The 16,946-nt window shown below is 46.8% G+C and overlaps 1 protein-coding gene across 5 annotated transcripts in view; it reads right to left on the reverse strand.

The window, feature by feature from the left end:
* Positions 1 to 9,129: 9,129 nt before the first annotated feature.
* MORC2 (MORC family CW-type zinc finger 2) overlaps positions 9,130 to 16,946 on the reverse strand; it is a 42,659-nt gene continuing 34,842 nt past the window's right edge. For 2 of the 5 annotated variants that reach the window (XM_083874029.1, XM_083874028.1), the window contains exons 17-26: positions 15,729 to 15,861; positions 15,297 to 15,371; positions 14,811 to 15,185; positions 14,257 to 14,397; positions 14,109 to 14,163; positions 13,192 to 13,333; positions 12,676 to 12,867; positions 12,488 to 12,581; positions 10,927 to 11,115; positions 9,130 to 10,078 (exon numbers count right to left, since the gene is read on the reverse strand). In XM_083874029.1, the coding sequence (XP_083730155.1) occupies positions 10,010 to 10,078; positions 10,927 to 11,115; positions 12,488 to 12,581; positions 12,676 to 12,867; positions 13,192 to 13,333; positions 14,109 to 14,163; positions 14,257 to 14,397; positions 14,811 to 15,185; positions 15,297 to 15,371; positions 15,729 to 15,861 (1,465 nt within the window). In that variant the 3' untranslated portion in view covers positions 9,130 to 10,009. Of the gene's footprint in view, positions 10,079 to 10,926; positions 11,116 to 12,464; positions 12,582 to 12,675; positions 12,868 to 13,191; positions 13,334 to 14,108; positions 14,164 to 14,256; positions 14,398 to 14,810; positions 15,186 to 15,296; positions 15,372 to 15,728; positions 15,862 to 16,946 lie in introns of all 5 variants that reach the window. The other 3 variants (XM_083874030.1, XR_014591302.1, XM_083874031.1) reach the window with 3 other exon arrangements.

Raw genomic sequence — 16,946 nt, forward strand, 5'->3', positions numbered from 1 at the left:
AGAGCTCGCTGGGAATGGGGTGAGCACACTGCAGAAATACCAGCAGTCATCAGCATGAATGTGTGACAGATAGGGGACCTGCTTCCCGTGAGGCCAAAACTCCACAGGTGTTCAGAAGTGGGGAGCTAGGGCTGTTCCAGTGGACCTTTATGAGTTGCTACACAGTCCAATGAGGGAGATTTCACCCAGGGTGCATGTATCCCTCCAATCTATTACCATGAGAGTTTCACCTGGCAGGTGGCTTTGGCCCTGGCTCTTGCTGCCTCGTGCCTGGCCTCTGGTATGGCAGCACAGGGAGAGAAATCTTTCCAGGATCCTCTTGTTTCCCTAGGAAAGGAGGAAGCTCTTGGGAGCAGCCTGTGAGGTTGTGTGGTCACAGGATGTGTGTGGTCACCCCATGTGTGACGGAGAAGCAGGAGCCCATTTCATACCTGTTCTGACCCTGTGTTTCTCTGCAGCCTTTGTATGTTGGGTGGAAAAGGCCTCAGACACAGCGAGCTGAAACCTAGAATCACAGAATGATAACATCCTGAATTGGAAAGGACCCACAAAAGTAAGTGAGGCCAACTCCAGAAGCAAATGATGCCACAGGCTTGAAGAATGGCAGACCCCACACTCTGTAGGCAATGAAGGAACCAGAAAATCACCAAGGAAATGCACTCACCTTGGGAACATGTGAGCCAGTGAAACCTGCACCCCCTGAGCAGTGGTCACTCCACTGTTGACACCAGAACCTGGCACACTCAGCCTCTGCAGAGTGATGGGGGGCTGTCAGGAGATTTCTATGGAGGAAGCAAACCTGTCTCCTGCTCCTATAAGAGCAAATTCTCCAAACTCCTCTTGCCAAACTTCATTCATGAATATCATGGAATCAAAAAATCAATAAGGTTGGAAGAACCTTTGGAAGCCAACAAGCCCAACCACGGTCACATCCACATGTCTCTTAAATCCCTTCAAGGATGATGAGCCCACCACAGCCCTGGGCAGCCTGTGCCTGGGGTGAACAACCTCTTACATGAAGAAATTTTCCCTAAAATCCCACCTTAACCTCTCCTGGTGGAATTTATTTTTTGTTATCTGGGAGAACAGGCTGACCCCCACCTGGCTTCATCCTCCTTTCATGTAGATGCAGAGAGCAAGGAGGTCCCTCCTGAGCCTCCATTTCTTTAGGCTCAGCCCCCACAGCTGCTCCTCATGAGACTTGAGCTTCAGATCCTCTCCCAGCCTCTCTGCCCTTCTCTGGGCACTCTCCAGCACCTCAATGTCTCCAGATGCCAGCTTACCGTGAGCAGCAGAGCCACCCAGGTGTCCCGACTCTCCAGTCCTGCAATGCAGCTGCAGTGGAACTGCATGCACAAGACATTGTCCTGGCAGGACAGGATTCCAATATTCTCAAAGGCAAAGGCAGGGCACTGCCCGTCCCTCAGCTGGAAGGAGTACAAGAGAATTGTCTCCTCCACACAGCCCCTCACCACATCAGGTGGGAGGGAATTGGCCTGGGACAGCCACCAGTAATCCAGTGGCATGATCTCAATGTCACCTGCAAGGAGGAAAGCATTCTCACTACCACAGCTGAGCAAATTTTCAAGTGAGATTCATGGCAAGATTCCAGAAAGACGGGTTTGGTCTAGGGGCAGCTCAAGCTGTCTTCCAGCTTTTTGGAGGTGATTCTCCCCTTTGGAGGCAATTGAGGGCACCCAGTCCCCCCAAATCTGGAGCTGGATCCCTTCTTACCAGGCATCATCACTGTTGGGAACACCAGCTCCCGTAGACAAGACATGTCCATGTCCAGCTGGAAAATGGGTCTTCGAACAACATACACCTCTTCTGTGCCATTGATTTGCTCAGGGACCACAGCAAAAGTCCCAAGACCTGGGACAAGAACACCCTGCCCAGGAAGAAGACAAAACAGTTAAGTGTTAGATCCCAGACCCTTGAATCGAGGGGTTAAACTCGAGGTTCCTTTACTCTAGTTGGTGCAAAGGAGAAATCCCCACCAGCTATTTTCAAGAGGTAAAACATGACACTGATTTGAAGGCAAAAATATAGAAAATTAAGGAAACTTTGGCAAAGGAATAAATACACTAATAAGTTCAACATAAAACCACTTATAATCCCATTACTTAGCATTTATTTAGCATTTACCTGAAAGGTGCCATGAAAAGAGGATTAGAAAGAGAGACAGACAGAAAAGGTACAGCAAAACACACATATAGCAACCAGCTCCCAGGTTCCCCCCCAGAGTCCCAGACCAGGCAGGGTCCACGTGCTGGATACCTTGTGCTCAGCCTGTTTTAAGCCCTTGGGCCTTTGTGGGCCCGTGCCCCAGGTGGGACTGCTGGTCACTTGGCCAGAGGGCAGCTTAGCACCCCCCGCCCCAGGTGCTATGGTTGACAGCCCGGCTGGGGACTGGGGGCAGAACAGGGCACTGCTTCACCTACCCAAAACCTGACTTTCCCCTCCCACCAGACATAGACACTGGCATTACCAAGTGCATGATGTTTCGTGACCTTGTTCTAATCCAGTCTCTAATAAAGGAAATGTGAAAACTGTGGGAAAAACCCATGTTCTCAATTTTTTTACTTTCCCTCTTCAAAATATTCACAAAAATTCCTCGACTAAAGAAGACCCCAAGCAATTCCAACCCAGGGAAAGATTCCCAGGGATGACCCTTGGCATGGACCCGGCAGGATCCTGTATCTCTCTGCTAGGTCTCTCCACCCCTGGCAGATCAGGGAACCCTAAGATGACTTCTCTTGGGGTGGTGCTATGATGCTCAGGGAGGGGTATCACAGGGGTCCAAGACATCAGCCAACCTTTTCCAGCTTCATCTGTCCAAGAATGTAGGCAGACACGACATCCCAGATGGCCACCACCTCTGGAAAGTACCAGAAAGAGGCATCAGGTTGCACTCATGGCATTTCGGGGAGCTCTGGGAGTGATAGATGGGGCTGACAAAGAGCCTGGACTGGACTGTGCCCCCGGTTCTGCCTCCTTCTACTCCCCAAGCAGGTTAGGGCAGAACTGGGGGTGTGGACAGGGCTGAGAACCAGGGGTGTGGTCATCCAACCCCCAAAAGATGGCAACTCAAAATCCAGCTGGCTCCTGAGAGCCCAGGAGGAACTGTCAGAGCTCCCATAAGAGCCAGAACATCAAGAGGTGCCCATGGGACCCTCAGAGCAGCCCCAGACTTGTTGAACCCTCCTTCTGGCCCCTGGGGGGCCCTCAAAACCCTCACCTTTGGTAGAGAGACTCAGTAGTGTGGGGAACAAGCAACTCTGCTTCTTGCTGATGCTGATGGTGCAGCACCCCTCCATCTTGCTCCCCAAATTCCTCTCTGATCAGCCCCTGCCCTGCCTGTTCCTGAGGGCCCTCCCATAAAAGCCCCCAAACTGACCAGAACAACCCCCCAGCCCAGCTTGAGGCTATAGGCAATTCCCAGAAGCCCTCAGTTGTCACCATGGGGTGTCCCAGTGATGGGGCTGCCACCTTGTGATGTCACTGGCAGTCTGAGGAGGTGCCCTGTGATGTCAGCAGAAAGATTGCACCATGGAGATGGGGGAGGGGGGTTGTGGAAGGAAGAGCCTGTCTTGGCCCACCCCAGGTGTTGCCAGGTGTCAAGAGGTATCACTGCTGCTGAGCTGGGCTGTGTTCCTAGAGAAAACCATAGCTAATAACCAAAATAAACATATAAAAATAAAAATTCTTCAATAATATAAATTAAAAATTATTAATGTTGTGAATAAGGTGTAATGATTGGCTCACGCAATTGAGGAAGAGTTGTTGAGTGTGGTGGGGAGAAGTATTGTTGGGGTTTACAGTTCTTTTGGCATGCACTTTTGCTGTTACAGTATAGTTTGGAATTGGGAATACAGGCATGTATGTCAAATGCTGCAGGACAAAGCTTATGAAGCAGGTGTTGTCCAAGTTGTGGAGCTCCCCCCACCCCAAAACTGGCTGGTTGCTGAACCCTTTGTGGTCAAGTGGTCAAGTTATTCCCTCACTAAGGTCTGCAAAGAAATCAGATGCTGATGGACAAGAAAAGCTTCTTGTGGCGGAAGAAAGGCTTTTCGCAAAGGACTCTTCTGCACCCAAAAGACGCAGCTCTCACCTATAACCCAAGCACACTCTAGAGGCAGCCTTAGCGCTGTCATTCTCCTTCACTGCTCCACACACAGCTCTGGCAAAAGGGCAGTTTCCTTTTGCTCACATGCAAGAAGCTGCTTTTCTCTATCTCTGGCCAACTTTCTTTCAACCCAGAGCCTTTCATCTGATCACTAGTCTGATTAGGCACCATGCATTTCTACAGGGATTCACCCGGTAAAGAGCGTTCAGAGGAAAGACAGAAAAAGGCAAGTGACTAGTACACAAGGCAAGCCCACTCACTGCACCTTCCTCCAACGTGTCTTGTCTTTTGGGGAAGTTGGGACTGTCTTGGGATGATTTTGTGATGATGTTTTATTCCTTAATCAACTGTTTTATGCCCAGAAAATAAGTGCTGTAGCTTTAAGATGGATCCAGGGATGGGGTGGGGAGCCTTGGGCTCCTGCATGGATTCTGTTCCAGCTCTCTCTCTCCAGGTGCTCCAGACAGTGTGGACTGGGATGCTACACTGTTCCTTTTGTTGGATTGTTGGGTTTTTCCCCTAGCATGAGGCGGTTTTTTTCTCTTTTCTTCCTCTAGCCTGGAGGCTGTACTAGGAATCCTCTTGGTGATTTGTTTCTTTTTACTTGAACTTTCTTGGCTCTTTTTTTGTTTTGGTTGGTTGGTTGGTTGGTTTTTTGGTGGGTTTTGTTTGATTGTTTGTTTTTTTCCTTTCTTCAGCCATCCAGGGAGCCAGCCAGACCACCCCAAACCCAAGACCTTGCCAGAGATCATTATAGATGAGTAACAAAATGGTTGGCTTTCACATTTAACACATAAATATTATCTGTATGTTAGAAAAAGTTTTGTGGATGTATAGCTATGTTACTGTGATTTGTCCTCCCACAGTCCTCTTTTCCTTCCCCCTGCACTGTTGTCACACGATGGCCTTGGTAGTCAGGGCATTTGGGGATGGCTGGTTTGTTAATAAGGGGTGCAGCATACCCACACCTGACCTCCAAACAAGATGTAAGAAAGTGATCTCCACCAATGGATGGCAAAGAAGAAGTTGACTGACAACACTTTGGGGAGGTCTATAATAGTATAGAAAGCAAAGCATTGATTTTGTAGACATGCACATGGCTGCTGGTCACAGAGACTCCCAGCACTTCTCTTTCTCCTTATTCAGTGTTTTGTTGTATTTTGTTAAGGTTTAATAAACCTTTGAAATTTTAAATGTGAGCATAGTTTCTCACAAGCTGAAACAACATGAGAAAGGATATTTAAACCCACCAATTTCAGCTGCTGCAAGAAGACACACATCAGAAATCCAACAGGTTCCCAGCTGCTGTGAACTCTTTTCTCCTCCCATCTCTACAAAGAAGGGCAGTCGCCATCTTTGCCTCTCAGCCACGTGGTAAGGTGGGAGTGTGATGTAAGGTTAATTTGGGGTTTTTTTTTTTTTTTTTTTTTTTTTTTTTTTTTTTTTTTTTTTTTTCCTGTGTCTTGCAGGCACCCCTATTATGTTTTTTCCTTTCTTAATAAAAAATTCCTCTTTTTTTCCCACTTTTATCCTCTGGTATCCATTTCTGTTATTGGTAGAAGAAAGGGAGTTGTTGAAGCCCTCTATCTTTAGAGAAAAACATTCGTTTTAGAGCATTTTTCTCCTAGAATTTGTCTCCAAACTGAGACAGGTACTCAGGGGAACTGCTCTCTGTGATGGCAATTGCTTGGACCTTTAATGGGGGAGTGTTAGGGCTTAGTATTTTTTCCTTTTGTTTTTTTCTCTCATGGAATTTTATCCCATCTGTTGCTAAGAAAATATAACAATTGGTACTTAAGAGAGACAAAAGTTACCAAGCTCAGGGGAGGAGGACACATGGCTGCACTTCTCTTACCTGTGGGTTTCCCTCAGAGGAGCAGAGATACTGAGAGAATTGGGCTAGAGAAAATGGGGCTGGGCTCCTAGCTCTCTTGCCTTCTTGGCCTTTGGAGGTGGAAGAGACTGCAGTCGCTGTGGGAAGAATTTGCCATCACTGTGGGGCTCTGTTTCCTGATGCCTTCTACCAGTGGAGCTCTGCTCATAAGAGCAGCCATTGCACTGAGACCTTATTAGCACTCTTCCTGACCAGAAAAAGGACCCTTCACTGTCTGCTTGGGTGCCTCTGGGGAAACTCCAGGATCCCTGAGCCCCTTTTCCCTCCAAGGGAGCCTCTCCCAGCCCTGTTCGGGAGCTGGCCTGCTAGTAGCTAGCTGACCAGTTACTGCTCTGGGGTTTTTCTGCAGGACTGTAAACCCCAGACCCCCTGCCTGTCAGGACACCCCATGGCTCCTGCTACAGATGTTGAGTTTCTGCTGCCTCTTGCTTGCTATCCTGGGTGAGCTCATTCCTGCCATTTTAGCTTGCTGCTTCCAAGGTTCCTGCTGAGGCACTGGGATCACCTGCCCCTGAAGGTCTGTGGAGCAAAAGCCCTTTTTCCATCCCTTCTGCCAGCATGGCACCATTACATGAGAGGCAGCCGAGCTCACGCCACAGCGCCCCCTGCAGCCACAGGAGATTCATCGCACCTTCCCTGCCTGGCCGGGAGCCAGCAGCGCCCCTGCTGGCTGTGCCCGGAACTGCACCAAAGGGGAAGGTGCTGTAGCCAGGAGAAGGCTGGGACTGGGTCTCTGGGTCTGTTTGTTGTTAATGCCATAGTTGTTGTTTGTTTGCCTTGTTACACATATTAGTAAAGCACTGCTGTTCCTTTTCCCCATATCTTTGCTGAAAGTCCCTTAATTTCAAAGTTAGAATAATTCAGAGGGAAGGAGGTGATAGTCTCCATTCCAAGGGACGCTCCTGCCTTCCTTGGCAGGAGCCTCCTTCTTCCCTTCTTGTCTTTCAAACCAAGACAAGGTGGAAGCTTTGGTTGACAAAAAGTGTGTCAAGAAGTACTCCAAAGGACAGGAACCACACAGTCCTCCTCATTTCCTTGCTAAGAAGCAACTCTGGACACTGAGAAACTTTCAGGGACAATGAACACCTCAAAAACTGCATGCACATACACCTCGGTGTTCTCCATCCAAACCAGATCAGTGTTACTTTACACCTCTGCAGAGCTGAGCATGCAGGATATCCCCTCCATTTCCACAGTGTTTTAGTCCACAGCAATTATTAATTGGTGAATTTCCCAGACCCACTTGGTTTCTCCCAGAGTGACCCTCACTGCCAGTCTTTAGTTTCCCGCAGGCAAGAATGTCAGTCATCTGCCGTTCCTGCTGCCCTCAGCAGATACTAAGGGAATGGGGTAGAGCTTGAAGGGAAAATGCAGCAGAAGTGAGCTGGCATGAAATACCCAGCCGACAGCTCTGGGGGGAATTTCAAAAAGAGGGGCATAAAGAAGGGATTAAGCTGGCCACAGAGAAGGGGAGGAGAATGCTGTGCAAAATGAAACTTGTGTCGTTAGTATTTCTGCTGCAAGAAACAGCTGAAAGTGAAGAGGAAGACTTAAGGGAACACCTGAGGCATCAAGAGGCTTAACTGCAGGATGGAGGTGTCATGACAGGGTTACAGACAGGGGACATGTTCTTGATGGCAGCTGGCACCAACCTTCAAGATGTGGCAGGGACATGGGAGAAGTGTGTGGTGCAGAGCTATGGGGCAATGTCTACCCCTGATTTTAAGAGCTAAACAGGAAAATACCCTGAACCACCTGATACAGCTTTGGAGCATACACCACTTGGAGCCAGCAGTCTGGATCCCCTCTGGAGGCATTCTGAGCCTATGGGTTTTAAAGGTGTTACTAAAACCTGATGTTACACACATACTTGCTTAAGAAATTTACAGAAACAAAATCAAGGAAAAAAAAAAAAAAAAAAAAAAAAAAAAAAAAAAAAAAAAAAAAAAGCAGCTGTAGAGGATTGCCCAAAAGGGTTTGAGAATTAAAAACTTGTTTTATTGGACCTTAAAAGCTTGGCTTGCTCTTCCTGACAAAAAACCTTGGTAGAAGATCAAAAAAATTAAATGCATTAAAAAACAGAAGTTCAAATTGGAAATCAGAAGTTCCACAGAGCAGAGGAAAAAACCCCAAATCTCAAAACAATTGCACTTTCCTAACATGAAAGAAGTAGGGAATCAAACTGTGCCAGGAAGCTCAAGAACTGTGTAAGAGCTGTTAGCCTCATACTGGTGCCCTCTGGGTGTCAAAAATTAAAGCCTGTGTGAAGCATCAGCTGTAATGCAACAAAATTATAGTATTTTGTTATATTGCTGAACTGCAATATAACAAAATCTCCTTCTCTAGAACCTCTGCTGGCTCCTGGGAAGGATGAAGACTTCTTTCACCTTAATAAAAAATGCATCTTCTCCAGATTATTTTCATCAGAAACTGCAGTGTATCATCACAACTAACAAACCTCCAGTATGTGTGAGGAAATGAAGACTGGTAGTCTGTTCATCTGTTTAAGGAACACTGCCCCTCTGTGCAGGAATGTGTTATAGAGGGATGTCAGGCCCAGATTCTGAAGGGAAGCAGTCAGTCTCACTGTGTGCTGTGACAAGCACCTGGAATTCACGTAACAAGCAAAAGCCTCTTCTGAGGTGTGTAGAAACTTGACAGTTCTTCAGGACTATAAACACTTAGTGCCAAAGATTTTCTGTGCAACAGATACTTAATTTGGAAGGGTTTTCTGAAAAACATCTATTACACATCCAGGTGTCAACTCCAAGGGGTCCATTCCACCTGACCTCCCTGATAGACGGTACCTCTTGCTCACACCACGTTTCTCCAATCATCTGGCTTGCAGGGGACGCCTGTTTCCGAGCATGAGTCCAAAAACACTTTGTCCTAGCAGGCCTGAGAAGCTGCTGGCCAGCTCACAAATTCTGACCAAGTCCCCTTGGCCACAAGTGGCCTACCAGGAACTGGCTGCAGCTGAAGGATAAGGGACAGGTATTTCCCTTGCTACAGGCACAGGGCCAGATGCCAATCAGCGGTGTAGCTCTGAAGGTTTCAAACAGCCTCTCTCTAATAATTAGAAATCTCTAATAATAAAAATACCTGGTAGAGCAAATTGATCAAAGCAACACAAACCTGAGGGGGTAACAATAGAACAGGGGTCACTTTATTGTCAGGCGGTCAAGGAGTTCTTCTGACGCTGTAATTATGTCTCAAAGAAACAGCAGCAGAAGTGAGTGATAAAGTAACTGCAAGCAGAGAACCCGAACTCCAGCATTCTTCCTCTGATGCTCACAGCCCATTGTAAGCAGTTGAGGAGCTGATCCTCTTCTAGAAGGACCCTCAGCCTCTTAGCTGTTACCATGGTGGCAGTTTCACCTACTTGCAGCGACCTCCTGTTCAGGAAGCTCACTGCAGGTGCAGTGCCAAACTTCCAAGATCCACCGAGGTTCCATCCCCTCTGCTCACACTCATAAACAGACATCTCCTTTCTGTAGCTCCAGTTCATGGTTGGCTTCCTCTAGCCCTAGTCCAGTATCTTCCCCCAAAAATTCCTGACCCCCTCTGCCACAACTCAAGGCTTATTTTTTAATTGCTGCCAGGTTCTTACTGCAGAACCAGTAGGCTAAGCAGGGTGCTCTGAGCTCCCAGGTTTACCGTTATCAATATACTCAAGTTGCAATAGGGTTACTCATACTTCTACATCACTAAAAACACCCATCGTATCAGGCACAGTTCCCATTTCTTTTAAAAATAAATATTTATAAACAAAAGGGAGAGATTCAGAGAACTACAAAGTTAAAAATTTTCCTGCCAACAGCACAAATGTTTCTTATGTACAGTTATGGGAACAAGTTGTACACCAACATGAGCACTGTCTAAAAAACTCTCTCCTCATCAGCTGCCCCAGTCCCCCCACACAGAGATCCACATCTCCCTTTGCAGCAGCCAGCTCTTCTGCACTTTTCCAGGACTTGTACTGGAGCTGCTCACTCTCCTTTCATGATCAAGTCCTCAATATATGCATCCAGTTCATCATCTGTATTAATATCAATGTCCTGAAACCAAAGCAAAAGGAATACCAGTGAGAAGTGAATCCTGAAGAACAGTGCAAGAAAAAAGGAGCCAGAGCAGCTTAGCATCCTCTGTTACATCTGGCCTGCTCAGCCTCTATGCCCCAACCTCCAGCACCCTCCAGCTGCTGACAGCTGCAGTGATAGCACCCCCAGCTTCCCCTCTCAGCATCTGAAAGACAACAATGGAAACCCATCAGCACCTGATGCTCAAACAATGCACTCAAGTGATGGACTTACTGTACTGATTTTGATCAAGGCAGGTTTGGTTGGGGTTCTTTTAGATGCAACATTTTCCTAATAGGGAGCAACTGCTTCCAGACACATTCAGTAGCCTTTCCATGTGGATCTTGATTTTATTAAAGTAGTTTTTAAAGTTAGTTTATTTATTGAAATGTTTTAATTATATATTTTCTACTTTAATTTAATAGTATAACTAATATATCAATTTCACCACAAGACTTTTTTATATTGTCTGTTTTAAGGTTTGCATTTCTATATGTGGAGTTCAGAATCTGCCCAAGAACAGGGCAAAAATTCCCTGCTGAGCACTGCCTATGCCTGGGGAAATTCTCAAGCAGCCTTATGGCAGAAAACAAACAGAACCCGTGCATTACATAAACACTGAGAAATCATTCTGTGAACATTAATATACATCAGGACGCCCAGAGCCTGGATCCCAAGGGTGGGCAGTGACAGCCCAAGCTGCTCTCAGCTGAGAAAGCTGGAGCCCAGTGAGATGCTGGACTGAAACACTTGTAATGCCTGGAGGGGATGAGCCAGGTGGCTACTCTGAAGCAGCTCAGGGTTTGCTACTCCTCCTCCTCACCCACCTCCTGCACTTTCTGCAGAAGGGCCATGATATTAGACCTCAACTTCTGCAGTTTCTCCTCCGTTTCCCTCAGCTTCTTCTCTGACTTCCGGAGGTTTTCCTCGCAGGCTTTGGCTCGGGCATCAGCACGTGTCTGATATGAATTGCACAGGTTCTGCAGACCCACCTCATACTGCTTAAAATATTCTTTCTGTAGTAGACAAAACACAACAGATGTCACTTTAAGAGAAAGCATCAAGCATCACAAAAACACAAGCACTCACAGGCTATAGAAGATCCAAACTCCTGGCCCCCATGATCAAATCCTCCCCACAGCGTGCCTCTGCATGCACTGCCCATGCTCATATTTACATCCGATTTGCCTACACCAGCCGGCACGGAATTCACAGAGCTTTTCATATCCTTCCAATACCAGAACTGCCCACAAAGCTGCTTGAATTTAGATTAAGGGTTCAGTGTACTTTAAAAAGCCTGAACCCACAGGTATGCTGCAGGACTGACATCCCCTGTACACTGAGTATCCTTGGTACAGATCATCCAGACAACACAGCCTCTCACTGCAAGGTACCAACAGCTACACTCACCAAAAACCCCTGACACAACCAAGGTGTCCTGTGGAAGAAGCAGGAGTGGTAACTCCAGCAAATGCCAGCAGATGCCTGAGTTAACAGAAGGGGAGGAGACAAGAGAGAGACTGCCAATACACACAATGTGAGTGTGAGAGTCTAGAACAATTGGCTTTGGTCATGTGGTCATCTGCAGGCAGCTTTTTACATGCCTCCTTGGAAAGGTCTCTGTTGGTGGTATGTTAGAGAAGGAAAAAGTCAGATACGCCAGTTCCCTTGCCCTGCATTCTAGCCAGCACTGGTCCTCCCAGTACTAGGCTGCTGATGGAAACTCATTCCCACCTGTCCTGTACTCAAATAAACAGAGGTCAAAAGTCTTAAGGTGTGCAGATGACTCACTGGTAATCAACCTGCTCTCCTGGAAAAGTGGGAAAGGGTTGCCTTCCATGTTCTCTCACACTAAAGTAAATAGCCTATAAAGGGATTGAATCCACACTAACGTGGATTCAATCCCTGTATGGCCTATTTACCTAAAAGTTGGACTTGATCCTTGTGGTTTCCTTCCAACTCAGAATATTCTGTGAAGCTGGGGATAATTATTTGTTATTATTTATAATTTTTACGATTGTCTCCAGATAAGTTATAAGGCTGGGAGCAAAACAAGCAGATATGTCTACCTCCTGCTTCTACAAACCTCTAACCTGGTCTCTTTTTTTTAGAAGTTTAAAAACAATGGTTAAGAATTTAAGGTAGTAGCAGCCAACAGCATTCCCACACAGATGCATGGTAATTAGAAAAATCCTCAGACAACTGTTACAAGACTCAAGGCATCTCTCAGAACTCTCAGTCTTTTCCTCAGCTATGTTAGTCGGCCAAGGATCCAAATTATCTTTTCAAGCGTGCACTCTTGCATCAGCAAGATGCACATTTGCCGTAAGAATGGAATATGTGTGGGCAAAACACACAAACTTACTTTTCTAGAAGTACTGAACTCACCAAGGGAAATGCCAACAACCCTTCTGAGCTCATGGAACTCAGCTCATTCTTGGAAATTGGAAAACTTGGAGGCAAGAAGTATCGCAAACAATTCCTGTGCAGGAAAACAAAACACAAAGCCAGAGCTGGGAGTTTAGCAGACTGAAGCAATCAGACTGCAGAGTTCACAAGGTCTGTGGTGAACCCACCGAAGGATCTGGACTAGCAAGTCAACTGTTTCTTGGCTGCTGCTGGGACCAGTGGTGTCAGGCTCAGTTCTGACGCAGTCTGAGGTAGAAGGTTCAGGCATGACCACCTCCTCTTCCTGCTGTGTGTCTGGAGCCTGGTACTCAGGAGAGGGAGGCTTCATAAGCCTTACATCCTCACTGCCCTTCTCTACCCTGAGAAAAAGTATTAAGGGAATGTCAGGAATCTTTTTCAGTATTGGACATACCTGAAACATGGTTAACAGTTTCATCAGAACATGTACCCAAATGTCACACAGACCTCTAAACACAAAACAGCTGCCTCCAGGGCAGGCATCAGAGTGACAGACTGACGGAGTCTGTCATGCCCATTCCTTATGAAGCCCTGAACAGTCCTGACCTCACACATTTCTTGACATGACAGCAGCAAATCTGTTTTCAGCATCTATGACAATAAAACAGGCCCTTCCTCCCAAAAACAAAACAAGACTCCAAAATCCAGTAGCTTGAGATAGTTACCAACGATCCCTTGGTGTGGTGTCTGTAGGGACATAATCAAACTTCACCTTCCACCGGATTGCATGCCTGACCTTTTCCACAGCCGTGACACGGCCTGTGAACCATTCCTTGTTCACACGCACCTCCACGTGTAGCCCCTTATCTGTGAGGGGGAAGCAAAGGTGTTTGCAAACATTCAGCTGCTGGAAAGCACGTCCTACAGGAGCTCTAGAGACTCAGGCACCTCAGCAGGAAGCACACCTGAACCTCTGACAATGCCCTCAAACAGTATGGACACCACCAAAACACAATGGGCACGCAAGTCGGCTCCTGCTGAGGAACATGAAGATGCATGGAAATGAGCTGTCAATTCCAGATGGAAGGTTTCTCCTGTAATCCAAGTTGTTTGACATGGGCTTTACAGTCTTATGGTGGGCTCTAGGACAATTTGCCATATGTCCCTAGTGGGTCACATTCCAGACAGCTCCCTGAAAGCATGCTGAAAAGATGCCCTGCTCTAGCAGATGGTGCAGTAACATCCTGGCTATCACCTTTCCTGGGGTCTCCCAGTCCCTATTCTCTCACAGCACTGCTGCAGATCTGCATACAGTCCTGAGCACTTTCCAGCTGGCATGGCTGCATGATACGCTCAGGAAGTGTGAACATGCCATCAGCTACACCCTGTGCATCCCAGCCCCACCCCTGTGAACGTGATGCAGCCATCATCACAGACCTTTCCATGCCACAACTGCCTCTGGTCTAATCAATGGGCTCCCACCCAAAATGTTTCATGCAAGTTAGAGTAATCTTGGGGTTTGGAATTCAAATTTACACTATTTCTTATTTAAAAATCGCATTAATGAAATTGCACATTTAACTGGTGCAACAGTTCTTTTCTACGTCAGATACTGGTGGCAGCCTAAGGGCCCATTTCTCACCTTTCTGTGCTTTCTTCAGTTCCAACAACTCTTCCTCTCCAGCACTGTCTGTGAGCTAGGAGCAGAGAGAGTTCACATTAGTTGCCTCCCATCAAGATTATAAACACCTGACAAATACCTTCTGCTGGGGAAATTAGCACACTCTCACCTCCACAACCACCTCATTGGAATCCTTCTCTTCTTTCACTGCCAAAAATTTTCCTCGTTTTGTCCTCTCCTTTTTGGGCTCCCCCTCCTCCTCAGACCCATCCTCTGGGATGTTCAAGGCCCTCTTTCGAGTGCTGGAGGCCTGAAGGAAGTGAATAACCTCTAGCTATTAATTCCAGCCTGCTTCCAACCAAAACCTTCTTGCAGCCAAGTTAAAAAAAAAAAAAAAAAAAGGCGCCCAAAATCCAGTATTTAATTTGGTAGTTAATTAGCTTTTTTAGAAGGTTTAGAGGTGCTACATTATCATGCAAATGCTCACCCCACTGCTCCACGCACTTTTTTTTTCCTGGGGAAACAATCTGATCTAACAGGAAAGAGATGAGACCAATCTTCTCCAGGGGTGTAAAGGGCACCCTAATGGCACCTAACCCAAGAGTAAAATAAAAGTTATCTTGTCCTGTGCAGTGCCCACAGTGCACATCCACAAGACAGAGCAGACAGGCTTAGTGGGACAGTGGGTTAGGAGCTGAGAGCTTTCATCCCATTGATTCTTACCTGTACACTTCTGCCAGAGGCAGATTTCCTTACTGCTGGAACCCTGGCAGCTTTTGAAGTGGGTGTCTCACGTGGGCTTTTGGGGCTCTGCAGGCCAGAGAGGGACTTCATGCTTGTACCTGGTGTGGCAAGAGTTTTTAAAGTGCTGTTAGACTTCCCAGCTGTCACAGTGTGGTGGTGTGTCTTGGAAGTGCTAGCCTCCTCCTTTAAGAGCATACTGGATAGCTTGGGAGAGCTGGTATTTGGACGGTCTGAAGAGCTCTTTTTCAGCTGACTGCAGGACTTGGGAGGAGGTGAAGATCCTGGTGGTCTGCTGGGAGCATTCTTGATTACATCAGGCAAAGGAGGAGATCGTGGGCGCTGAGTTCGGGTGTGCTGAAACAAAGGAGGGTAGAGAGAGAGGAAAGGTACACGAGTGGGGAACTGCTGTTCAGAACAGCTAAGGAAGCACAGAAGAGTAAAAGCCTACAGCAGGATCCCATTTACCTCCCTTGAAGGCCGTGTGGTCACTTCCAGAGGCAGTTTCTTTAAGTCAGCCTGAGATCGAATTGGAGTGGTTCTCTACCAAAAAAAAAAAAAAAAATATATATATATATATAAAAATTTAAAAGTAATAAACAAAAAAATCAGAAAGGTCATGTTTACAAGCTGCCAGGGGCTGCCTAAACCCATTGGCAGTTTTCCAGGCTAAAACCAACAATCATATGGTGTGTTTTGTGTCCTTCAAGAGATAACCCTTCAGCTGTCATTCCCATTTTCCCAACAGAAAGTTAAATGCAAGCTGAGATGGTCAATTTCTGTTATTAGAACAGCCCTAGCCCAGTGAAGGAGCATAGGTGGTTTCAGACTCAGCAGCAGCCCCTGGCACAAGGAGGTCCATCACACCTGCTCTGCTTAGCTGGAGACCTCCAGACTCACCTGCAGAGCTTCCAGCTTTTTCTGCTGCTGGCGGATTTTCTCTGTCAGTTGTTTCTGCTTTTCCTCATTTGATTTCATGTCTTTTTTTAGAGTTCCCAGTGGTACCTTCTGTTTCTGCTCTGCAGCCTCACATCTAGCATGGAAGGAATGGAAGACAACCTCAGCAAGGACAGCAGAACCTATATCATCTCATGCAGGATTATCCCAACATCCCATTCCAAATGCAGCAGGAAAGCCACTTGCCTTTCTACAATAGCCGCAATCTCAAAAGCAGCGGTTTTCATTTTGGAAAACAGATATGAATTAAGGATCAAAAGCACAGTTGTTAATAAAAAGGCACTTATGCTGGGAATCACCAATTCAGAGCCCAGGAACTATGATGGCTGTGATAGATTCTGTACTGCATCTGTACTCCAGACTTTTTCAGAAATTCTCCTTCCTATCAGCTTATTTCTTCATATCAGTTCTTCTTTCTACAGACTTCAGAAAGGAAAGCACAGTACCAGAAACCCATGACTAAGATGTTACCACAAGCCTTCCAAGCCTCAGATGCCTTCTGCCTTGCCACTCAAGGCCAGGCAGTGTCCTTTGCAATATCCTGTTGCTATTTGCTTTTTCCATCATGTTCAGCCTATGGCTTACAAGAGTGGTGAGTATCCTACTCTCCCAGGTCCTCTCAGATGCAGAATCCTGGAAGAGTCCTTGAGAGAGAAGAAAAACAGAGGTAGGAAATACTCGCTCAAATGGACTGACATCACCTTTGAAGTGCTGGCTGAGCAGCTGGCCCTCAGGAACACTGCCAGACGAGGAAGAGGGGACTGAGCCCAGGCGCATTGCCTATCACTGAACAGAGTCATGAAAAGACAGACCAGGATCAGCTCTGCTGGAGTAAGGTCATGGAAGAATGGTTTGAGCCAGCAAAACAGCAGACAGCCCTTTTACAATACAAGAGATCCAGCAGATCCCACTCTGAACTGGCACCAAGCTGGTAACCTGCAGATGTGAGTCTTACTAGTAAAGGGAGAACCCTGCTCTCTCTGTAGAACACTCAAAGCTCCAAGAATCTGGGGAGAGATGATTTTATCAAAATCTCTATCTACAAGATACACACTGATCAGCTTTGTGAGTGAGAAGGAGCACAAGCAGCAGTTTCTCCATCAGTCTCTTCCCAGCTGAAGCACTGCTGGGGTGTTTTCCATAGACTGGTTACTTCCTTGG

The sequence above is a fragment of the Zosterops lateralis genome (genome assembly GCF_965231275.1).
Source record: "Zosterops lateralis genome assembly, chromosome: 17".
Taxonomy (NCBI): Eukaryota; Metazoa; Chordata; class Aves; order Passeriformes; family Zosteropidae; genus Zosterops; species Zosterops lateralis.